Raw genomic sequence first — 25,478 nt, 5'->3', positions numbered from 1 at the left:
GGACGCGCATCTTCCGCTCTCCAGACACACTGGGCAGAAATCCCTTCAGTGGAACTGGAACCTAAGCACACTTCTGCCCCATATTCTGCCCCTTCGCTGCCCCTCAGGCCAGGTTAGGATTACTGTGGGACTCACCATGGAGAGGAAGAAGTAGGAAATACTCATGGAGAAAAGTGGGAGAGGAGGAGGGCTGTGAGCAGTGCAGGATTCAGGGTTACAGGAAAGGATGAATCAGAGCGAGGAAGTGAGGGGTAGAGGAGATGAACAGTGAGATCCCCCCGGGGTGAAGGCTCCCAGACAAGGGGTGAACAAGGTGGCCCCTATGGGATCTAAGTCAGACAGAGGAAGCTGATAGGAGCACAACAGAAGAAATAAAGATTAGAAGGGAGATGAGGAATTTGGAATTTTAAAATTGTCCTTTGAAGAAACTGCAGCTTCAAAACACCAAGTTAAAGGTTACAAGGTATATTTGACCTTAGACTTGTTTTTGCTTTTTTTCTTTTTGTTTATCACTATTAAGTGCTTAAGTATTGAGTATGAAACTGGCCCTGTTTTTTCCAATACTGTAGGTTCACAAACTATAGACTTTTGCACTAAGGGCAATAGCACGTTAAAGGATACCACATCTCTAGTCTCCAACTCTAGCCTCCAGTGCGGTTTGCATTTTAACCTACCCACGGCAGGTACCTTGACAGACACTAGGAGGTCACATCCCAGATGAGCCATCTTGAGGACATCCTCAGGACCATGTAAATGTCTCCAGACTCAGACCACAGTCAGACCACTCGTCCTTTTGTGAGTGTGTACTTGTTTGATTCTGCTTAATAAATCTGCCTGTGGCACTCACAGGCAGATCATGTAACACTTTTCTGTGACAAGAGTTGAGAACCTACCAGAATAGAGATTGAGCTGAAGTTTGTCCTCCTTGAGGGAAACTTCTCAGACTCCCTCTAGTGACATGATGAGGCAGAAGGACATGTGGGCTGTTAGTTGAGCAGGGGCCAATGGGCTGAGTGATAAGGACAAGGAAGAGCCGCGGTGGCATTGTCACAGGGGCTACCTGCACTTGTGGCTTCAAGGTGCAGCTGCCAGGGGTTCTAGAAAGCATGGTCGGGCCAGAGTTTGGCCATGTGGAGGGGAGGTCAAACTCCCAATCAAAGGACGTCAGCAGCAGGAGGCCCACGCAGGACACTGATCGTGTCTAGGACCTCGGAGTCAGCCAGGAGGATGAAAGGATGGGGCTTTGGAAGGACCCTGAGAGCACAGAGCAACTGAGTCATGGGGACACTTCAGCACTGAGAAGGTGGCAGGTGACATAGCAGCTGGCATGAGGCTCACACACAGGACTGGAACACTTGGAGGAGGTGAAGGTTGGGATGGGAGCACTGTTCCCCCTCCATGATTTTGTAAAGGCAAGAAATCTTTTTTATTTTCTATAAAATGATCCACATATTAGATGTGTCTGGATGTCCTGCCCATAACCTGCACACTTCCCCTGGCCAGAAGAAGAAAGAACAAACTGTCTGGGGCAGGCAGATCTCTCAGAAGGAGCAGAACGCTCAAGACCCTCTGGGATCAGGCCCTGGGGTTTTATTAGCCCAGGTTGTGAAACTGGCAGCCAACCCTATCTCAGGTTCAGCATAATCAGACATTTGAGGGTGGCCTTCCATGTGGCAATTTGGTGACTCTGACTACTTCCTGGAGGACACTCTGGTCAGGAGGGAGGGAAGCAAGAAATGGCAGAGAAGCAAAGGGAGGTCTAGAGCTCAGGCTGCCAGGGGCATAGTGACTCTCTCCACATGTCTCTGCTGCATCCCTGTCTGACCCCACACTCTGGAGGCTGCCAGTTTTGGTCTGCTGAAGCAAAGCCCACTTGGGGGTAGGGCCTCTATCTCAGGGTCTCAGAAAGACAAGAAGCTCCCCTGTGAGGAAAAGTAGGGTAACGTGATGAGGGCTGGAGGTGCTCTAGAACCTCAGATGGTTCTAGTTCAGACTCATAAAAATCTCCCACCCAGCAATAGTTGAGTCTCGACAAAGGCTCTAAATAGGATGATAAAAACTTACATTCAGGAGAGGGTACCCGGCATGCTATTGAGGTGCAACAGGCTAGAGAATACATGGTTCATATAAAATCACACACATGCAGAGAGAGAGGGAGAGAGAGAGAGAGAGAGAGAGAGAGAGAGAGAGAGAGAGAGATTTCTCTATGCACATACCTATTTATATCTGTAAGAATGGCCATCAAAATAGTACTGCCTGAAGTACAGGACTTCCCCTTATTCGAGTGTTTTTAAAATTTAATACTTCCTATACTGATTAGACTTTTACATGGTCCTGAGGATGTCCTCATGATGGATCATCTGGGATGTGACCTCCTAGTGTCTGTCAAGGTACCTGCCGGGGGTAGATTAAAATAAGGGGGGAATTGAGAAGAAAGCTGAAAAGAAAGTTTGAGATACAAACTAACAATCCCTACACATCATTTGGAAAAAAGAACTTGACACAAACTCCAAGCAAAGTAAGCGTCATGGTTTTAAAACTGCAGGTCCGGTTCTGGGAGGTAAGGGGTTGGTGAGACGGCTCTGTGCCGCTCCTCGAAGATAGAAGTGCCCTGCAGTCTCACAGCTCACTTAGGCAGCAAACTTACCCACATGCTCATCACCATGGAAATGCAGTCCGCAGGTGTTTGCAGCCTTGGGATATAATTCTCCAAGGATGTGGCAAACTGGGATGGCTGAGGGAAGAGGAGATCTCATACTAATGAGAAAGGTGGCCCTGGGGTCTTCAAAGGCAGCTCGCCCAGGGCCTGCAGAGAAGCCTTGTGGTTGCCACACTTCACACACTTCGGGACTGGGTGAGGAATGCTTGATTGCTTATAAAAAGTTCCCAAGCACTGCTCCCTAAGGAGGGGAAACGGGCACAAGCAAGGCAAGAGGGCTGGAGTCCTGGCTGGTCATGCTCGCTGCCTCTGTCTTGTATCCAACTCTGCTGCTCTGCTGGCTGGCTGCCCCCTGGCTTGCAAAGCCTGAGGTGCTTTTTCACAGCCGCGACCGCTCGGACTTGGAGCTGTCCCCACTGCACCAGGCCAGGCCCATCGCTGACCTCCAGGCTGCTCAGGTAGAACCCAAGCGCAGTATCACCCCCATACATACACACATGCATTCCACACACACATGTGGGCCAGGGCGTGAGTGTAAGCACTGGACAGTTCAGAGCAGAGACTGTTCCACTAGGCTGTTCAAGAGTCAAGCAGGCTTCATGGGAAAGGGGCTTTCATGGTCCTAGTAGGGACATTGATGATTGCATGCTTATCTTCTTGCATTGTTTGTTTTTTGCAGAACTGGGGATGAAACTCAACTTTACATGTACTCTGGCCCTAGATTGGGTCAGCCTTTAGCTAATGATTAAGGCTGCCTTGTGCACACATGACAGACTTACATGTCAAGGATCTTTCTACATTCCAGTGATGTGGTTGGGGACTAAAGCACTGTTCCTATGGCACTCCTTGGCTGCCCACTGCCAGTCTCTGTAGATACAGAGAAGGAGACAGCCTTAGCAAAGGTTCCATGTGGCACTATTGAGGGTCTCAGCAGAGCCATCATGGATGTCATCCATAGACTGTTGGAGCTCTGCTGTAGCAAGAACGAGGGCTCACAGAAGGACACTTCTTCCTCAGGAGTTGTGGGTTGGGGCAGGGAGTGGACAGAAAGAGGCCTCTCCACCCTGGACCTCGTAATCTTAGTGGTCACCATATTCAAGCAGTAGGTCAGGATTTCCAACATTAATCCTTAGATGCAGGGTGCCTTGAAGAGGGAGGGAGGTGAGAAGGGGCACAGGGCTGGGCTTTCCCTGGCAGTGGCCCTGCCTCTTCACCTCATGTGCTGGGAAGAAGCACTCAGTACTGAGACTCACCCACCCCAGGCCTGGTAACTCCAGGCTCCGCACCCGGCCTTTCTGTGGCCTGTCTCCTCTTCTGTAGTCTCAGGATGCTTCTGCCTCCAACCTGGCCTCTCCTCCCAGCCCTGCACCCTCCAAGACAGCTCCAATTCTGTCCCTTCTCAGGCTCCATGGTGCTGATGATTGTTATTAGAACCAGCCCAGCCTGCCCCACTCACAGGACGATGTCCTCACCTCCTGCCACACTTTTCACTCACTCTATCTCCCTCTGTCTCTCTCTCCTCTTTTCCCTTCCTTCTCCTCTCCTCTCTCTCTCTGCTGCACATAGTTTTTGGGCAGGGAAGGCTTAGGGGCCAGGGAAGACCCCACTGCAAGGCACCCCACGGATTTAGGCATTACTTCTTTCCTGTAGAGATTCTTATCCAGATATGGCTGGTCAGCAGTGTCTTCAGCCCGGAGCCCCAACCTCAAGAGGACAACAGAGGCCACAGCAGGCATCACCCTGGCTGAGGCCATTCGAAGGTTCCAGAAGGCGAATGCATTGCCAGTCAGCGGGAAGCTGGACACAGCCACACTGGTAGCCATGAACAAGCCACGCTGTGGTGTCCCTGACACACAGGTGCCACCCCAGGCCTCTTCATCAACCCCTCCAGCTCCGTCAACCCGTCTAGGTCTACAGCCCAGGGCCCGCCCAAAGCGATTCCTGCAAATGCTACTGCCCAGGCTGAACAGGCAGCAGGAGGACTCCTCAGACAGTGGGGCCACCAGGGCCTTCTCCAAAAAGACTCTGACCTGGAGGCTTGTGGGTGAGGCCTACAGCAGCCAGCTCTCTGTGGATGAGCAGAGGTACATTTTCAAACTGGCCTTCAGGATGTGGAGCGAGGTGACACCTCTAAACTTTCAGGAGGACCTCATAGCCCCTGGGGCTATGGTGGACATAAAACTAGGTTTTGGAAGAGGTAAGATGGACACAAGCTCAGGGCACCCCCTCCTGCCCACTCTGCAGGATGGTACCTCCAGCCTTCCTCTGCTAAGGACCCCTGTCTTGAGCCAATCCCAAGTGACTGGGTCCATCCCATCTCAGTCGCCTCTATCATTTGTAGAAAGATGACTACCTGCTGGGCTCATTCTGAGGTGAAACCTGCCAGAATCGGGGTTGAGGAGTGCATATTTAAATCCTCTGCCAGTGTTTCCAGCCAAGAACTTACCAGGAATGAGATGAGGTGTGGTTCTTCAAAGCAGGCACAAAGAACACAAAATCCAATCCCCCTCCTCTCCTGGGAGCAGGCAGGCCTAGTGGGTGCAGGTTGGCTATTGGGTCTTACTCATAAAGCTCAACCCCTTCATGGAGAGGCCATGGATATACTGAGTTATGAACCAGAGGCAAGAGTCTCAAATGAATGCCCTAACTTCTCGTGCAGCCCCATCTATGAACTAGGGATGGTCACAACAACCTCACTTGCCTCGTTGGGTTAACGGTACAGCTTGGTTTGATGAAAAATGGTATGAATTTACATTTACACAGGAATGACAATCTCCTTTCCTTCTTGACCTTCCCAGCTGTCAGAACCCAGCTCAAATGCTCCAGCTATCAGCTTCTGACATCACCCTTCTCCAACACCCCCATTCCCCAGCACTTGGTACCCAGCACTGTTTCTCTGATCTTTATAATCACACTGCTTATAGATAACCTCCCAGGGAGTTGTCCCCCTGCCTGCCCCTGCTGCTGGAGGCTGGAGCACTGTTGATGTCTCTGCCTGTTTAGGTAGGGAATCTGCAGTAGGGGAACCCCTTGTTCACTGGGACCACCTCTTTCCCCTCACCAGGCCGGCACCTGGGCTGTACTCGGGTGTTCGATGGGAGTGGGCAGGAGTTTGCTCATGCTTGGCGCCTGGGTGATATTCACTTCGATGATGATGAGCACTTCACACCTCCCACCAGTGACATGGGCATCAGCCTTCTCAAAGTAAGTGGCTCCAGCTGCTCCATTGAGGGGGCAAAGGGCAGGAAAGCAGGGACTTTTCTAGGATACGTTTGTGCGCTTCTGAGAAGGTTGATGGGTCTCTAGTGATGGCTCCCAAGTTCTTGCTTGTCCCCCTTCTGAACAAGAACAGCTCCATGTGAGGCATAAGACTGCCCTCTGTAACTCTGGTACTTGAAGGTCCAGGTTGGTCCTATACCTATGGTTTGTGTTCTTTTCCTAGGTGGCTGTCCATGAAATTGGTCATGTCCTTGGCTTGCCTCACATCTACAGGACAGGATCCATAATGCAACCAAATTATATTCCCCAGGAGCCCACTTTTGAGTTGGACTGGTCAGACAGAAAAGCAATTCAAAAGCTGTATGGTAAGATAGTTCTTGGGCAGTTCCGCCAAACTCCCAGAAGATGCTCAGAATGCCAAACACAGCAAGACCCCACTTGATACTTTCTGGGAGACTGATCCCCAAAAAACAGAAAGAGGTACAACCTCAAGTAGCTGTCCTCTAGCTGCATTGATGCAACGGTCTTAGCTAAAAGTGGTGTTACCCAGGCCACAGCCCAGGGACAGGGCAAAGTGTACCCGCTATGGGCAGTCCCTCAAGCCCTCTTTTCCATATGCCACAGACATTGGGTTGGCAAATCACAACATCTCATAAGAGCTAGTGACCTGGAAACAACTAGAAGATGTTTACTGCGATCCCAAGGCAAAGAGCAGATTAGTTTCACCTGGGTCTCTATTTAATTGTCTGGGCCAAAGTGCTAGTGGTTAATTATTTAACAAAAATCATCAGTGATGTAGCACATATGCCCAAAGCTCAGAAAAAAAGTCTCCTTTTTTCCATTCCAAGGCCCTTCACAGAGACCACCCTATTTCTATTCTAGTCACATCCTCCCGCTCTTGGCACTCGGTGCCTTTGGAAACAATAAAAACCAGGACACATTTTCCCCCCTCGTGGAAATTTTAGTCTTGTATGTATCCAGTACCACACTTCTTTCCTCTAATGAAGTCAGACTAGCCATTGAAAGGGTCCTCAGCTAGCTACATTTCTGGGAGTCATACAACTTAGCATCCAATAATGAGTGGGGACAGCTGTGGCAACCTGTGTCTCGTGCACATCTCCTCAGTCTACTGAAATTCTAGAATGGTGTCTGGTTTTAAAGTATTTCAAAAATTCCAACCATACAATCATATCTATTCACATGGAAGTTAGTTTTGGCACCACATGACACGTGGTTGGCTTTTATTCTTCTTCTCAGGTTCATGTGAGGGATCCTTCGATATTGCATTTGACTGGATTCGCAAAGAGAGAAACCAATATGGTGAAGTGATGGTGAGATTTAGCACATATTTCTTCCGCAACAGCTGGTACTGGCTTTATGAAAATAGAAACAACAGGACACGATATGGGGATCCTATCCAAATCCTCACTGGCTGGCATGGAATCCCGACACAAAACATAGACGCATTCGTCCATATTTGGACAGGGAGAAGAGATGAGCGTTATTTTTTTAAAGGTAAAGATTGCTCATGGGTGGCTGTATTTCTCTATTAAACACATGCATTCAGGAGAAATGTTTTTAGCTTCTACTAAAGAACCCATTGTATGTTCTGGTAACTACTTGCTTAGTTTCTGTCTGTTCCACCAGGATATACACTTTATGAACAGAGGAGTTGGGTCATATCCCGACTGGTCCCCCACCCCCACCCCGCCCAGTACTGGATGGAGATTGAAGACAGGGAGTGCTGAGCTACATCTCCGGCACTCCCACCCTCCCCTTGTTTCTAAATTGCCCAGGTTGGTCTCAAACTTGTGATCCTCTTGCTTCAATCTCCTGAGTAGTTGGGATTACAGGTATGTACCATCATGCCCTGATCCCCTGGTCTTTCAGGAGACATCTAAATTATTGAATACATGCAAGAATGAGTGAGTGAACATTACTAGAATCTTAAGGTGGTTGTCAGAGAATCACAGCAAGAGCCCAAAGGAAGTTTTATGTAGTTTCGGAGGAAAAGGGCCTACCTTGGAAGGCTACAAATAGAAATGTCTTCAAGAGGTGGACTGAGCTGGGAAGGTAACCACTGCCACCTGGATTCTGAGGTTGGTGGCACCAAGAGCCAGGGCTTGACCTAGACTTAACGATGGAAGGGGTTTGGAATGCCCATAAAAAAAGCATTTGGGAAGGTGTGTAGATGTGGGTGTCCATGCATGGTCAGGGTCATGCAGCAGAAGCTGGGGATGGAACTAGCACATCTATCACTGTTGTTGGGTGAGGTGTGTGTCTATGGAGGGAGGGGGGGCCTCAAAAGGAGACTTTGTTGGGAAGACAGGGTTGGTCTGACTTTGGAAAAGTCTCAGATCCCAGGACCAGGAATGGACTTCATGCACCAAGAGCCAGCAATTGCTGAACTGGGAATATCAATTGTGCTGGGAGTTAGCAGGGCTGGGGGTGGAGGTGACCATGTGAACTACAGCAGATTGGAGCTGTCTTACTACTGTTCCTTATTCACAGGTCACCCAGTGAAGCACCTCACATTCAGCTCATGTAAGCACTTGCTTTGTAAATGTAGTCTGATCCCAAACACATGTGACTCCTGCTTTTCCCTCACCATCAACCCAGACAAAAGTTGCCCACACTCTCTAGACTTCAATCCTAGTAATACAAACCACACTGCTTTAAATTGCTCAGTGTTAACCAGGCAAGAACAAAAGTAAGAGAAGTTTCTATACAAACTTCAGCATCAGGATCCTGTGTGGAAATAATTTTCCTGTGTGGCCTTAATTTTGCTTTATATTACACAAAAGAAGAATTGGTCTAGTTTGGTTACATTAAGCAATTGCCCTGTGGCAGGTCTTCATAGTTGCTGTCCTTCAGAATTGGGAGCACATCTTTTAGTGCTTTTAAGGGGTTCCAGACTAGAATTTATGTTGGCAACACTGAAAAAAATCATCATAGAATTGGATCATCATGGGAGGCCCTGCACAATGCAGGCACATTTTGTTCTTAGAGCTTTAAAAGTAACTTAATTTGTTGTGAATTCTTTTTTAAAAATTTCACTTTGAGTGAATTGCCTCTGTACTGGGAGATGGTGCATTGTTCTCAGGGGTAAACTTTTTAAAATGAATTCTTTTGGAACTAAGGGGTATAACTGCTCGAGGTGTTCTGTGAGTTATGGACATAGGAATACCTAGTTCAGTGGGTTTTACTGTGTTGGCAACATGCTAAATACACAGGATTAGAAATAAGGAAAGGCAGAATAGACCTCTCCTGCTTCAGAGCATGAAAATAACCTTTGGATTTTGAAAAAAAAAGAAAAAGAAAAATGGGTCAAAGGGTAAGATTTCATTTCTCTGGGGAGGGCAAGTCTTCCTGGGCGGAAGGTGGGAGTCCTGGGCTGCATCTCGATCCAGCTGAGGATGTCTGGATTGGATGAAGACCTGGGCTCCCTTTACTCATGTCCCCTCATTTGCAAAGTAGGGGTGGAGGTGGAGCAAGCAGATTCTAAAATAGTAGGAAAACATATAATCCAATAACTGGCCCCAGGATTTCTTTTGTTAGGAAGGTTTATATCAATTAGGGTAGGAAGATGATTCAGGCCAACCTGTGAGCTATTAACATGTACAAGATCTTCAGACTGTAAAAGAGGGAGAAAAGATAATCAAGTGACACCATGCTGTTTGTTTTTGATGAGAGCCAATAGGAACCCCTTGGCTGAGGTTCACTGTAAATGAAACCAGCATTCTAACTGCAGCAGTGATAAGTAAAGAAAATGGACCACTGGGGTCACCTTGTTAAGTCACACAAGACCTGGGAAAAATCACTGAGTGAAGCATCAGTCGGATGAGGAAAATCAGTGGGCTCAGACCTATTTTGGAAGTTGTCCTTTTGCCATATTTTCTATATTTTGAGATTAATAAGCCATGTTAACATTTTTGATTGGCTCTCAGGAAACCAATACTGGAGATACGACAGTGACAAGGATCAGGCTCTCCTAGAAGATGATCAAGGAAGAAGCTACCCCAGACTAATTTCAGAACGGTTTCCTGGCATCCCCTGCCCCCTAGACACTGCCTTTTATGACCGAAGGCAACAGTTAATTTACTTCTTCAAGGAGTCCTTTGTAAGTAAGTCCTGTGAGCGCTGATTGAGATTTGCCAGATGACCGAGTTCTCAGCTGAAAGCTGTTCTCATTACTTCAGATCCGTATAGTAGTGCAAATTATTAGGTGGAAAGTGATTTAAAACTTCAAATCTAAAGAATGAGGTGCAAAGCCAGATTTAATTAACTAATCACTATAAGCTAACCTAAAAACCAATGATATTCAGAAAAGCTAGTCTTACTATTTAACTTGTTTTGCAGGTATTCGCATTTGATGTCAACCGAAATCAAGTACTTAATTCTTTTCCAAAGAAGCTTACTGAAGCTTTTCCAGCGATAACACCACGAAACCATCCCTTCAGAAATATAGATTCGGCTTACTACTCCTATGCACACAACTCCATTTTCTTTTTCAAAGGCAACGCATACTGGAAAGTAGTTAATGAAAAGGACAAACAACAGAATTCCTGGCTTCCCTCTAATGGCTTGTTTCCAAAAAAGAATATTTCACGGAAGTGGTTTGACGTTTGTGATGTCCACATCTCTACACTTAACATGTAATGAGGCAAGAGGATCGTAAGCTGGAGTCCAGCTCGAATAACTTAGTGAGATTCTGTCTCAAAGTAACATCTGTGAGTGTTTGCTTGACACATCAACTAAAATAAAATCTACGGATGTAGCTTAGTGTGAAGGCCCGAGGTTCAATCCTCTGTGCTGCATTAAAGAAAAAAAAAAAAAAAAAGGAAAAGCAAAAGCAAAAGAAACCTGAGACAGTCATAGAACTCCTCTTCTATGTGAAAAGAATCTAACTTTTTACAAAAAAGCCCAGATTTTTAGTAGCTAAAGCAACGATAGCTCCCCCAGTAAAAACTCAGTGAAAATACTGCCTGAACTTTAAAGTTTGAAAATCAGTGTTTAAAAAAAAACAATTTTATTTACTTTTTAGAAGAGGTTAAAAAACAACAGAGCAAGCACCCCAAGGAATCCCTCTCTGCTTTTGCCTCTGACTGGGGTCCTGCAGCTGTATACTGTCCCAGCACTGCTGGGTCAGAAAGGCAGCCAGAGCCATGGGTCACTCCATCAAGGAAAGAGATGCCACCCTTAAGGGCATGGAAATGGCTTTACTGTACTTAAGAGGTTCAATAGGAAAGTTCACAGAATTGGAATGAAGTACAAGTTCCCTGTCATAATGACACTTTTCTAATACTTGACAGCGTACCAAAGATTTTCGCTGCATGTCTACCTTTATTTTCACAACTCCAGCAGCATTTCCGGTAGTCCAAGAACCTGAAGTTCACGAGTCAAATGAGGTGGTGGCTCCCCGTCCACCTCCCACTTCTGGCTCCGTTCAGCACGTGGTGGTTTCCAGCCTGGCAGTCAGCTGTGCTCTATATTGCACGCAGCCTACACCCCAACTGGCCCTGAACAGAAAAGCTTCTCTGGCTCACGACAATTCAACTGTGCTCTCTCCTCCTTGGCAAGCAGTAACCTCACCCTGAGGGTTCAGTTATGTTCTGAAGGCCAGACCATGAAATAGGGCGCTGAAAGATACTGAATATTTTTATTCTTCCCAAGTCAATTATATCTAGGATAGGCATTATGTCTTTTTAACTTTTACATAATATGATTATTAAACCTTAAAACAAAAACAAAAAAATGCCTGATGCCATATGTACAATATGAACAAAATCTGGGCAAGGAAATTAACTGAAGAATGCTTGGTATCAGTGATCATGTCACAGACACGTTCCTTCAAAAGAGACAGCTGAAAGACAGGCACCACCTAAAGCTTTAAATTACAATTACCAAGTTACAAATACACTTAAAAAGTACTTTACCCGCTATAGAAAATTTCATGTTATTGCTTTGACAGAGAAGACAGAATTTATATTTTCTTGCTTATAAACAAATTCTCCCCTTGACTAAAATGCTATTCAGCTAAGAAAGACAAGTAACTTTTAATATCCTGAACCCCAGACCCCGCAACACATCTACCTAGGAACATCCCTTTTTAATTCGGCACCCTAAAATACAATATAAACAATGGCAGCGCCCCAGTGCAACCAACAGAGGACAGACAGTCCCACCCCGGGGCTTGCCAGCTGCAAGGCAAAACACGACCCAGTGATCCTGGCATGACACACTGCTGACCCGGTACAAATGCTTTACAACTTAGACAAAACTTTAAATGCTCAATGATTAACCTTTGCCAATGTGTATCGGTCCCAAAGACGGGACAACAAGGAATTGGACAAATGGCAAGAGAATTTTGCCAAGCTATGATGGTGCACACTCATTTTCCATGAAGACACTTGAAAATGTCATAAAAGAAAGCAGTTTCAAATCAGTTTATTTCAGATTCCTTCACTGAGTTGTGGCTGGTGTGCGAGGGGCTGCCAGTCAGTGTGGAGGACCTGTAGGATGACGCCAGCTGCCACTGGACAGGACAGAAGGGAGTCGGTGGCGTCACTGCCCATCTTCAGGCTGAGGCCAGCAGGCTGACCACAATGGTGTCCATGCTGTGCTTTAACACTACTATGCTGACATAAGACTCTGCAATTTACATGGTGCAGTAAAAAATTGAAATTGTTTGTTGAAATTGAGAACACTAATCATGAAGGACAAATACAGCCTAGTACACTGCAGGTTTTTGAAGGAAATAGTATGTATGCAATAGGGCGTGGTCCACAAAGCAGCATAAGTGGTAAGTCATGCACATTTAGTGGATGGCAGAATTTATTTTTAATGTTATGAGCTTTGTAAAATTTATTAACTGAACTGAGTCCAAATCACAATCAATATGAAGAAAAATACAAAAATATTTTAAATAAATACTTTATTCAAAATAGTTTTCTTTATTCACAGTTTCAAGTTAAAAAAAAATGTAGTAGTAGCTATCCTTAATCAACTGTTTTATATAAAGTCAAAGAAAAGCGAATCCCTTCTAACATGGGTCACATACAGACTACCGCCCCATGGCTAGTCTCTGGAAAATCTTGTACTGAATCTTAAAAGGGTACACTTTTCTGTGCAATTTAGAAAAAAAAGTAGATGTACAGAAGTTTCTGTAACCCATTTGAACCTACAAAACCATCTGGATAGAAGTTCCCCTGATCAACGTAACATGACATCCAAAATAACTGTACCGTAAACCCTTGTAGCTTAACATACTTCAAAATATTTAAGATGTAACTGCATCACAGAAGGTCTTGTGAAGCACCCTGTACTTCTCAAAGAAACAAGTGCTGGAAGCTCTGGGCTTGGCTCTGGCTTTAGAACCCCACCATCGTCTGTCTACCGTGGGAAGAGCTGAGTGTTCCTTCCCACCACTCTCTCTACCTGCTGAAATGGGTATTTCTTCACATTAAATGAAACACAGCACCAAGTGGACAAAGCGGCTCCCATGTTCAGAAGGCACTGACAGTGCGCTGGGGGACACGGCTCTGTGCATGGTCACTGGACGGCGGCAGCGTTGGCGCCATGGGCGAGCTGCTCCAGCAGATGGATGATGACCTCAATTCTTTCCAAGACACTTGCACTTTTGTTTGCAGTGGCTCTCAAAAGCTGGTAGTAAATCTGCTTGTTGGTTTTAAAGACCACATCCTCGTCAATGTTACTGCTGGAATGAAGAAAAAAAGTGAAGCAATCAGTGGAAAGGAACCCAAAACAAACAGTAACAGGCCAACAGTCACACTGCACAGAGAAGCAGGTGTTCCACTAATGCTTCTCATTTTTTTTTTTTTTTTGGTACCAGGAATTGAACTCAAGATCTTGCATTTGCCAGGCAGGTGCTGTGTCAGGAGCTACATCCCTGGTTACACTTACCTTTTCATACCTACTATTCCTGGGCCTGTTTTTAGACTTGTATGTCAAACACCAATTAAAACCAGCACTCATCTCTGTAAATATCTGAATGCCTACTGTGTGCAGGGAGCTGCTTCTGGCAGTGAATGAGACCAAAAAAATCTGTGCCTCCTGTTAGGGGTAGAATGAGGGGAGGGGGAACCCAGAGACAACATACGGTGAACAATTAAGAAAACAGTATGCCACAAAGGACAGTCAGTAGAGACGGGCCAGGGTAGAAGGGAAGCGGAGCAGGACGTCTACTCTGAAAGCCTAGCCTAGAAACCCTTGGAAGGTGTGGACAAGCACACACCCAGAGCTGCCAGCACCTGACTTAGGGCTTAGGGCACTCTCATCACTCTAACCGCAGCTACTCCAAACGCTGGTGCGAAAAAGCCCCTCTGCTGGAGTATGCTACACTACTCCCTTTGCTTGCTTTTATAGTTTGCTCTGAAAATTTTTTACTTCTTATGGTAGATCAATTTATTGTATTAATGCTACTACTGCAAAATACTAGTAATTGCATTGGCAGTTCAACTGTAGCATCTTTTTTTTTCTTTTTGTTTACTGAGCCTAGATGCAATAAACCAGGGAAGAGCTGACAATTCCAGGACTGTTTAATAAAAGTGTACAGGACCACAGTTGAGGCTGACCCTCAGAAAGGCAAGGGCTGGTATTTTTAGAGGTAAAAACTAAAGCACAGAGAGCCTCAGAATTTGAATCAAGGTCAAAATGTCACATTTTCCTTCCTCCTTTATTTTCCGTTTCTATGCTAGTGGTGGAGCTAGAACCCAGAGCCTTGTTCTCACTAAGCATGTACTGAGCTACACCTCCAGGCCCTCCGTTTTCTAACTTCTTGTTCTTTGTCTTCCCCCTTAACCAAAATGACCCTCAGGCCTGGGGTCAGTGCAGAGCTCCCTTGCCCCAGGCCAAGTGACAGCCACTAGGAATTTCTTTTCCCAGACTCATTTCTCTCCCCCGCCCATTCTCACTTCTTTTACCAGGCAGATCTCTCATTCTCTCAAAACTTGCCACAGCACAGTGAAAGTAACTGTTCATGATGTTCTCACTGTCTGCAACGTGGACCAAAGATTAGCTATGTTTTAATTATTTGAGTGGCTCACATCCCCAGAATTTGATGACCTTATAGAAAATTTAAATTACTCTGTCAGTAATCAACCCACTAGCACTTTAGCCCTAAATTATGAATTTTTTCTATGGACAATAATAGTGCATCATCATTTTACATGGGTGCCTAAATGTAATTTAATGACTGCTAGGAACACAAATTCTAAACTTCTTGATTTCTTCTCATTATAGTTTTGAAGCTTAGCTTTTTGGCTCCGAATTTCTACAAATCATGCCCTTTTTTACTTCATTCTCATGAGTAGTTTCACTGAACTAAGGCCTTTATTCATAGGGTTCTATTATTTCACAGGTAATGAACTCACATTAGTTTACTTTCCTTTTTATCCAACTAAGTATTAAATGCGCATGCCCCGCTGGGAACAAGGCATGAATCTTAGGGATCTATTCTCTGTACTGCAGTACAGGGTTCCCTGAAGACTCACAGATCACTTCTACTTCTTAGTTTTTTATTATTTTGAACTCCAGCATCACCAAAATGTCAAGGTGCCTCATTCTGCTAAAGCAATAAATATTAAAGTGAAAAAAAAAAATCATCTCTACAACCTGTTACACTAATTAAACTAGAATTCTGTAAGGACACAGTCAAGGAAGCTGTCATTTTTCTTAGAGTTCACTGTAATTCTATAGCAATCTAAAAAAAAAAAAAAAGAGAAACTTTTTTTTTTGGATACCGGGGATCGAACTCACGACCTCATTCTTGCCAGGCAGGGGCTTATATCACTGAGCTAAATAAATCCCTGGCCCCAAGAGTTTCTATTATTACCAAAAAATTTTTTCCTTTGCCTCAGGGGGTGGGAAAAACAGCAGTCAAAACAAAACTAATGTTTCCTTTATGTAAAAGTGAACGATTTATATGCTCTGAAGAGAAACCAGAGTATTCCTTTCTTTTATGATCTTGTTTTGATTTCCTTTTATTCTAAAAGGGCATGTACACTGCTTCATTATGAAATAATTATATCTACACACAGGATGCTTTTCTCTGCAAAAAAAAATATAGACGTCTTTTTAAGTGAGTAAAACATGAGAAGCCTGCTGCATGCCTGTAATCCTAGCTACCCAAGAAGCTGAGGCAGGAGGATTGCAAGTTCAATGCCAGGGCAATCCCCATTGCTGGGGATTAGGGCTGGGGATTTAGTGCACTGTCAGTGCCTTCTGAACATGGGAGCCACTTTGTCCACTTGGTGCTGTGTTTCATTTAATGTGAGGAAGTTCAATGCCATTTTTGGGCAACTCAGCAAGCAACTCACCCTGAAATAAAAGCAAAGCAAACAACCAACAATAACAAAAACAAGCCGGGGATGTAGATCAGTGGCAGAGAGATTGCCTAGCAAGTGTGAAATCTTGGGCTCAATGTCTAGTTCCCCAAATCAAACCAAAAGCCTCAAAAAGTCATTGATTTAGTAATTAATGGTTCTGTTTTGAATGTCTGTACTATTTATTAATACAGTGTCACATTTAACAGTTCTTAATAAGCCTGAAAAAACAATATAAATAGGACTGTGGGCATCATGAACTAAAATTATAGATTAAAAATTTCTTCAAAAGAATATTAATAATTTAAAAAAGAAGTCAGAAAACTATTCGTTAAAATAAAAATTACTTAGATCATACATAGGCCTGTTATGATTATAAAACATAAGACCAAACCTACTATTTATCAGCCTATTACTCAAACCATCAATTTGTGAAAATCATTACTATGTTTCTCATGTATCATATATTTATATTGCCAGCTGGTGAAAACCAATTAAAAATTTATCCACTATTGTTAAGCAAGAAAAGCCCCGAGTTCTTTTTCAACTGTTACTACATGCGCTATCCACTTTCCTTTTGGTTCTTCAGGAAGTTGGAAATAACTGCTTAACTGTAGCGAATATATCAAATTATCCTGCTGTGTGCCAGCAGAATGAGGGAACGGCAAAGACTCAGAAAGCAAGAATCAACAAGTGGGCTGAGTAAGATGGCCGTGGATCTGATGCTGAGCCCCCAAATAAAAGCTCATCTTAGACCACAGAATTAGAGCAGTGAGTCTGCTTCAGAATGAGGCACACACAAAATAACTAGTAAGTCCTGGCAAGCTTCCCTCTCCTATCCCAAACACCAGAGCCTGTGTGTCAGTGGACTATAGCTGCAAGTCTGTAAAGGTGACCCCGTTCAGAGGTACCGCACTAAGGGAGGATTTCAAATCAAAGATGGAGCAGATATTAAGAACCCCTTTCTGCAGACTTAAATGCAAGGACAATGGTGCCCTAGGGGTATTTTCCACAACCCCAGTGGAGGCCTGAGACTGTGGACTGTGACAGCACTGAACTCTACAAATACTACGTTGACGTTAGTTTATAAATTAGGTGTAGTTAAGTCTAATTTATAAATGGGTGGCGCATGCCTGTAATCCCAGCACTTGGAAGATTGAGGCAGTCGGACTGCTGCAAATTCCGAGGCCAGCCTGGGCTACATGGTTCAAAGCCAGTTTAAACCAAATAGTGAGATCCTCTTTCAAAGAAACAATTCAAAAAAAAATTTTTTTTTTTGCGGTACCGGGGATCGAACTCAGGACCTTGTGGCTTGCCAGGCAGGCGCTTACACCTCTGAGCCAAATCCCCTGCACCAACAATTCAAAAAATTTAGGCATAGTAAACAGGTAAGAATAACCACAGATCTCGACAACTCCAAAATACAACTTTTCTTTCTTTACTAAGCCAAAAACTTTCCTCTTTTTACTCAAATGAAGCACTTTATAGTTTCTTTCTTGGCATCTAAAAAACTATCAGAATCACTACTCTTGCATGTTGGGGCCATTTTTAAGTAAAGTACAGGTTATCTGAACATAAGCAGCAGTGGAGCTGATAACCAAGAAGACTTCTTTTATTTTTGGTACCAGGGATCAAACTTACAACCTCACGCTTGCCAGGCAGGAGCTTACACCGCTGAGCTAAATCCCCAGCCCTAACCACGAAGACTCTTACGTGACTAATGAGCAAAACAGAACAGCAGATTTCATCAGGGTATTCAGAATGGTGTATACAACTTATTTCTGGAATTTTCTATTTTAATATTTGGGACCGTAATTGACCACAAATAACCGAAACCTCAGAAAGGAAAACTTTAGACAAGAGTGAAGACTACTGTATTGCTAGAAGAACCTGAAGCTCAAAATGTATGGAAAAACTAACTGTGACTCCAACAAAAACATCTCAAATGACAGCTCAACTTCAGGCCTAGAAAAATGAACTTAATTCTCTGCACAGAAGGCCTGGCTAGAGGTTTCAAAACTTTTCAGCCAAAATAATCATTTCCTCAGTCTCTGTAGTCCAGTTTTCAACCATTATGAGATGGCTGAAAGGCAAGGAAACAGCAGCACGCTGGCAAGACAAACACCGAACGGAACTAGAGTGAGACAGGTCACTCCTGCAACAGCCTTTCAGGGGATTTAAAGTAACTGCATGAACATGTTGAAGGCTCTAACAGAAAATGTGGATCTCATTTAAGCTCGAATTGGAAATTTCAGAAGACAAAGAGGGGATTTTTGGTGTGGACTGTACCATAATTGTGTGCTGATGCACATCTACATGCTCTGTCACACCTGAAAGAGCAAAACACAAAAGAAAGACAGAAATTACCTGTTCCCTAACACGATAAACTGTAAAACACATACCGGATACCTGACAATGGAAGTATTATGGTGGTTCTTTCTTTTTGCTATTTTCCAGATTTTGTTTTATGGATTGGAATCATACTTACATTTTAAAGAAAGGTGTATGACTTACATTACTTCCTGACCAAATACTTACTACTGCAATTTCAAATTAAACTGACAATGAAAAATAATCTTTGGCAAAAGTGAGCTGGCATGCTCACTTGTTTTTTCTAATTTCTTGGCTTTAGAGAGACTTCGAGGTTATGTCACCTACTTCCATGGTGCACTTGGCCTTGACTATTCAAACTGAGGTTCAGACTCCCCATTACTAACACCATTCAGAAGTGTTTAGAGTCTTCACCTCTAGGTCATGATCTCTCTCAGGGAACACACACAAAGAACAGGATATCTATCTACCCCGTGGTAGCCAAGACTATGTCCACAAGCTAAATATGCAGCTGGCCCCATGTAGGTGATTTTCACCTATTTTAACAAGGAAAATCTTAAAATTCTGCATTTTCCACATAAAAGTCAAGAAACAACTCAACCATTTTTCTTTATAATGTGTGTAGATTATTCCAATTCTCCTTATAGATAAGGTGCTAGGAAAAATGTTTCCACAAATAGCCATGTAATTTACCTTGTTTTCTTTTTAGTTGAAGACAGCAGTTTGATGGACTGAAGGAGAAGGGCCGAGAGTCGAGATTCAAATATTTTGAGAAGTTTTATCACTTCTTCTTGGTTAAGACTAGGAGAAGAATCTGCAGCAGGAGTAGTTTCACTACCCTTAGGCTAAAAACAACAAAAGAGTTACTTCACTAAAGTGGTAACACTGCAGTTTCATTAATCCAGTAAAATGTAAGCCAAAACAAACTAACCCAAAGCATAAGAGATCATTTCGATGGACTGAAACACAAAGCATCCCATACCTAAGAAGAATTTCTGTAAAAGGAATCCAAAGCTGGGCATGGTGGCTTCTCACCTGTAATCCCAGCAATTGGGAGGCTGAGGCAGGAGGATCATAGGCGAGTTCAAGACCAGCCTGAACTGCAGAGAGCTCCTGTCTCAAAAAGACCAAAAGAAAAAAAAAAAGAAAAGAAGGGGGCCCTGAATAACAGTCTCCTCACTTTCCAACACTGGTTACTGCAGGGCAACATGGAAGTGGGTCCACGCAGGAGTTGACTACTGAGCATTGGGAAGGCAAAAGGGACCAGAGGGAGCTTCCAAGTGCAGCAGAAGGCAGCATGAATACTGACCTGGCCAGAAAAAGCAAAGTGCCCTCCACAGAGCCTGCCATTAGACTGCTCCCCCGCAGGGTAGGGAAAATTATGAGGAAGGCATAGGTCCTTTCTTTGACGTAAACAAACAAACCAACAAACACCACCTCTCCTTCAGTTATAACCTGCTAACCAGTGCCTTAGCTAACTATGGTCTATGGGTTTCCTTAAATGTATATTCTTAAAAAACATTTAAAAGATATGCTTGCAAATTCAACAAAGCAGTTTAGTGCTTTTGCCCCGTCAGTGTATGCTGCAGTTTCTCCTCTAAGGATTCACAGGCTGGGGCCTGGTCTCCAGTTTGGTTTAGAGGTGATGGAACTGTAATGGGTAGCCCTTGTGGAAAGAATTCGCTGAAGAGTCGCACCCCAGTGAGTGGATTAATGCTGTCCCTCATGAGGGGTCAGGTCTCCTGTGACCTGATCAGTCAAGAATGAGTTGGGAAAAAGCAAAGCCAGGTCATATCAGGGTTCTTTTCTGCTTTACCATGTTGTGTCAGCCAGGTTGTGTCTGCTATTCTACCATAACAGTAGAACGATAGTGCCATGCTGTTTGGACCCTTCAGCCAACAAAATTATGAACTGAATGATTTCTCCACTTTACAAGTTACCCAGCTTCCAGGATTTTGTCAAAGCAAAACAAAACTGATGAAGGCATTAACATGTTTCTATGCAGAGCACCTACAGTGTATGTACACATAAACCATGTGCTCACTATAAATAGTCATCATTTGATATGAGACACATAAAAAACTAAAATAATTATTTTCTTCATTTACCTGGTCAAATTCCTCCATCAGCTCCTTCCGGATAAGCTGGAACGCATGCTCAGTTCTCACCATGATATCAAGAGCCCCAGACAGTGTTTTTAACTTTCCAACATTGCTATTTTGACCTAAAGCATTAAACACAAATGGTCATCCCTTTAGCTACACACCTAGAAGCCCATTCAGTGTTAATATGTTAGAAAAATTCTGATTTTTTTTTTTGGAGACAGAGTATCGCCATTCTAGGCTGACCTTGAACTCACTATGTAGCCTAAGCTGGTTTTGCTCTCATAGTAATCGTCCTGCCTCAGCCTCCCAAATGCTGGGACGACAGGCATGCCACCACCATGTGCAGCTGAAAATTCTGATGTTCAAATACTACAGGGGATGCTTATGAGAAAACCAACAAATCCTCTAAATCCAACTTCTCTTTTTTTTCTTTGAAGAAAAACAATTATTACAGCTAGACAAAATGAAAAATAAAAATCATTTGCCTCATTATTTGGTTCTGTCAGAGAACACAGCCTTCTTGGAACAGGGGCCAAAGTCAGAAGCAGCAGTTTAGGAGGTCCTGCAGAGAGGAGCCTGTGGCTGGAGGGCTGCTCCACTGTTGTCAGATGTGTGAGGCTGGCCAAGTCACTCCCGTCTGCTATTCTACCATAAAGTCTGCCCAAAGGCAAGGTCAGACCAGATGAGTGAGGTTTCACCTCACTCCACAGCTTTCCGAATACAGCCAACAGGTTGTACAGGGTACCTTTGCTCCTGCTTGTTCTCCTGGACCTCATGTGTGTGTAGTGGTATAGGGTAGAACATTAAAGTTTGTTTGTTCTTTTTTTCTTTCTTAATATCTTTCTTTATTATTTGTGTTTTTGAGACAAGGTCTCACTATGCAGTTCAGGCTGGCCTTGAGCTCACTTTGTAGCTCAGGCTGGTCTTGAACTTGCAATGATCCTCCTGCCTCAGCCTCCCAAATGCTGGGATTACAGGCATACACTACCATGCCCAACTAATGTTCTCTTTCAAGAAAGATCTGACCTTGTCTGTGGCTCCAAGAGGGTGATGATAGCTAAACCTTGGAAGTCCCTGTCAGGGGTGTTGGGCTATACCAAATGGTAGTACAATGTGATATACCCTAGGGGCTCTGGGTCCATGCTAAAAGCTCAATCTCTAGAGCACCTGGAGCAGTCACTCATGTCTATGTGACCAAATCCCAGACAGAACTCTGGACCGCAAGGCTAGGGTGAGCTCTGGTCAGGGAAAGGAGAGTGTAGTCTTAACCCCACCCCACAGGAGACTACTAGAAGTTTCTTGCTGAGAACTCCTTGGCTGAGAATTCCATCCCCTGCACTTGTTCCCTCGGCAGCTTTCATGTGTCTCTACTTCTTACAGGAAGCTGCAACCAACAGTAGAATGCTTTCTGTGAATTCTGTGTTGTCCTATTAAATCTAAGGGCTTGGGGATCTTAAACTTGCAGTTGGTGTCAAAAGTTGAAAGTGGGCTTGGGGACTCTCCACTTTGTAGGTAAGAAAGGAGTAACCACTGCTTTCTTCCTTTACAGCATAATCCCAGACTTTAAAATAAGGTTGTCTTTATAATCAGTGCATTTGTAATCTGGAAGCTGAGACACTGACTATGTATGGAAGTGTTACTGGGCATGGAGTAGACAGAGACGTTAAAAAGGTAAATGTGACTCACATGCTAAAAAAAAGATATCAAGTCATTACAAGCTACAATACTTATTCACCTGGCTTACAAAACCCACAAACCCAGGTAACAAGAGTTCCTAAAATATTTATGCTGTTTTCCTGAGTTACACATACTTTTCAAACATTTTTAAGAGACAATTTACTACACTGGGCATCTTAGCAAATTTGTCTCCAGCATCCCAAATGAGTATACAAGAAAAGTGAGGTCCATCTTACAGGTTCCCTCCTAACAGGCAGTGGTATGAGCCTTCTGCGGTGACTACCCACAGTCACATGCGTATTTATAAAGCACCCAGGCTCAGTGTCCCTTATCCACAATGCTTGAAACCAGAAGACCAGAACTCAGATTTCAGTTTTCCATACTTGGGAAAACTAACAAGGACTTCATAGGTTCAGCATCCCTAATTCTCAAATGGGATATCTGAAATATGTCAACATCTGAAACTTTATTAAAATAAAAACTTAAAAATTATGAACAAGTAATAACTCAAAATGAAGCCAAATAAATTGCTGCACTTTAAATAATTGCTCCTTATTTTTTTTATCACATAATATGTATTTCACAAAAGATCTCTTGTAGGAAGGGGCAGCCTGTGGACAACAGGGAGCAAATGCAGAGAACACACTAAGTGATTAGCATCCTCTTGGTTCCTGGGGTGGAAACGACACACTGAGACACTCCACCTTTCCTTCCCTTCTCCTAGCTCGCCACTTATCTTGGCCTGGTTCAGGCACTAAGCAGTGTCTATTCCAGGAGCAGAGCCCAAAGCTGCTGGGGTGTCAGTTCCAGGGTTAAAAGGGCCAGTGAAGCCCACTACTCTTTTCTGGCTCCTTCTCTATATCTCATTTTCCATGTTGATTGAAATTTGTAATTGAGTAAATTGAATTCTCTACGTTTTAAAAAGCACTTCAGAATGTGCTCCAGATGGACCCTCATATACAACCATAGGCAAATTAACGAGACAGGTTATTCACGTCCTAGGTCTATCCCTCCCTAGGACAATTCGACACTAAGCGTGCATATCTGAGGAGTGGGAAGTCAGACTTACTGGTCATCTGAAATTCTGCAAACGCTACTCTTTCTAATTGTACTCTCAGCAGTTCACAGGGAGCATCTTTGAGAAGCTGAAAAAATTTCACGGCTTTGTTATAATGAAGATCTGCCAGCACCCGGTGCTGTTTCCGAAGATGCTCATTGCCAACCTAGAGTGGAAATAAAATTTAAAACAATGAATCTCAAGGCTTGGGGTTTACACCAACTACTTAATCAATCCTCTGACTGAATCACTAGGCAACTTTTTAAACTTTTTTCCTGAAGTTTTCTATTGTAACCTTTACACAAAGGTTCTTTACCAGTTCCATAAATTTTTGTCTCTGATGTGAGTTAGGAAGCTTCAGCCATTCTTCTGTGTGCAAATGTCCATCTGTCCCAGCACCAACTGCTAAAAAGATTATTCTTCCCCTACTGTTTGCATCCTTAAGCTTCTATTTTCCAACTAGGTCAAGTCTCCAGCACAAGCAAAGCAATCTCTCTGAAAGCAGGCACCTTATCTAGGCCTCAGTCCCTAGAAATACATGCAGTGCAGTACCAATGTTCATGTACAGTGGTGGCCCAATGTCCACAATTATTCAGTGTCATGTATTGTGACCAGAGCCAGATTACTGTAGGACCTAACAGTCTTACACAATCCAAAAGTTTAATAACCACTGGACAGGTAAATAAACTATAAGAGAATCACCTACTGAGTACTATTCAGGTGTGACAGTAAAAGCGCTACATGAATTGAAATGGATGAGTCACAAAAACCTGACGTGAAGTGAAAGCCAGTAAGACACACACTCAGCCATCCCTTACCCTCCAGCCAGGTGCAAGGGCATCCTTCTTTCCTTCTTTAAATCATACATGTATGCCACCTATATTTTCTACATGCATGCCATATTTCACAAGAAGACAGGGCATCAGTACTTTAAAATTAAAAAAAAAAATAGTATAAACTCTAACCACATTTAAAAACGATCTAAGTAATACACTCAGGCAAATGTGTAATTTTAGAACTAAGCCCCCATCAACCGTAGTGGCACAGGTGAGAGGAGCAAGCACATAGTGCTTAGGGTGCACGCTTTCTCTAAAGTACACTGATGGCATTTACAATGCACAAGGGAATGTAAAGAAAGCACCAGGCACACATCTCACTGCACTTGGCGTGGGACTGGCTCAGAGCACACGCACCTGATTCCTCAGACAGCTGTGGTACATGGACGCCAGCCTGTGGTGGATGGTTGCAGCTCGATACTGGCAAAGAGGCTGCCGCGCAGACACCAGCTCAACGTCGCAGTACTTCAAGGACTTTATCATTGCCTCGCTGACCTCTTTTTCAATCTGTGTATATTTTTAAAGGGGGAGAAAAAAGTAACAAGCCATATGACCAGACTGTAAGAACTATAAGAATGTTTACATTTAAATACTGTTTGTCAAGGAAAAAATGACAACATATACTCAATATTCATTTAAAAAAAAGGACTAGAGAAAGTTGGGGACTTATAATCAAGCAAATCTTAATACCTGCTCCTGAGCTTTTCTGGATAATGGAGCATAGTCTTGTTGTAGAGTTGCCATAGTAAAATAAGTAGTGGACAATTCCCAATTCACAGAATCCCAGACAGCTGGGTGTATGTCTCGTGTTCCCAAGGACCTCAGAGCTTTCAAGTAGTAATCAACAGCCTGTGACAGAGGAAAAGGATAAACTTTTGACTCGTTCTACATATACATCAATATTACATTAAAATAGTCTTTAAGACCACCCAGATATCAATTTAATGTGGGAGAATCTTTCTGATGTGTATTTATTTAATCTTCTTCTTGTGTATATATAAACTGTAAAATTTACTACAGCATAAACATGCTTCAATAAAGCCACACATCTGTGGGCCCAACACTTGGGAGGCAGAGGGAGGAGGATTGCCATGAGTTCAAGACCAGTTTGGGCCACATAGTAAGTTAAAGGCCAGCCTGAGTGATATAATAAGACTCTGTGCCAAAAAAAAAGCAATGCCCTCCCCACAACCCCCCCAAAACAAAACAAAAAAAAATCATTTAAATAGTTTCAATATACTCAAACATGTC

The 25,478-nt window shown here is 43.7% G+C and overlaps 2 protein-coding genes across 3 annotated transcripts in view; one reads left to right on the top strand and one right to left on the bottom strand.

Moving 5' to 3' along the window:
* Positions 1 to 2,955: 2,955 nt before the first annotated feature.
* Mmp21 (matrix metallopeptidase 21) lies at positions 2,956 to 10,537 on the top strand. Its single transcript, XM_003479813.1, has 7 exons — positions 2,956 to 3,117; positions 4,310 to 4,856; positions 5,724 to 5,863; positions 6,102 to 6,243; positions 7,136 to 7,393; positions 9,826 to 9,998; positions 10,238 to 10,537. Exons 1-7 carry the CDS (start codon positions 2,956 to 2,958, stop codon positions 10,535 to 10,537), a joined length of 1,722 nt encoding a protein of 573 aa, XP_003479861.1.
* A 2,258-nt stretch (positions 10,538 to 12,795) lies between these two features.
* Positions 12,796 to 25,478, bottom strand: part of Edrf1 (erythroid differentiation regulatory factor 1) — a 37,470-nt gene continuing 24,787 nt past the window's right edge. For both annotated transcript variants that reach the window (XM_063244907.1, XM_063244908.1), the window contains 6 exons: positions 24,918 to 25,076; positions 24,585 to 24,734; positions 23,404 to 23,557; positions 20,661 to 20,776; positions 19,246 to 19,397; positions 12,796 to 13,595 (listed from right to left, as the gene is read on the bottom strand). In XM_063244907.1, the coding sequence (XP_063100977.1) occupies positions 13,430 to 13,595; positions 19,246 to 19,397; positions 20,661 to 20,776; positions 23,404 to 23,557; positions 24,585 to 24,734; positions 24,918 to 25,076 (897 nt within the window). In that variant the 3' untranslated portion in view covers positions 12,796 to 13,429. The remainder of the gene's footprint in view (positions 13,596 to 19,245; positions 19,398 to 20,660; positions 20,777 to 23,403; positions 23,558 to 24,584; positions 24,735 to 24,917; positions 25,077 to 25,478) is intronic.

Source organism: Cavia porcellus, unplaced genomic scaffold, assembly GCF_034190915.1.
Source record: "Cavia porcellus strain 051 isolate PalLab524CR breed Dunkin Hartley unplaced genomic scaffold, mCavPor4.1 scaffold_2, whole genome shotgun sequence".
Classification (NCBI taxonomy): Eukaryota; Metazoa; Chordata; class Mammalia; order Rodentia; family Caviidae; genus Cavia; species Cavia porcellus.
Note: the sequence above shows the minus strand (reverse complement) of the source record. Positions and strands in the feature narration are given on the sequence as shown.

Bases quoted from the DNA above. Each gene is read 5' to 3' on its own strand.
- Mmp21 (XM_003479813.1), top strand. From the start codon at position 2,956: ATGCTCGCTGCCTCTGTCTTGTATCCAACTCTGCTGCTCTGCTGGCTG. The intron at 4,857-5,723 runs GTAAGATGGACA...TCCCCTCACCAG, and splicing joins AAAACTAGGTTTTGGAAGAG to GCCGGCACCTGGGCTGTACT. The intron at 5,864-6,101 runs GTAAGTGGCTCC...TTCTTTTCCTAG, and splicing joins TGGGCATCAGCCTTCTCAAA to GTGGCTGTCCATGAAATTGG.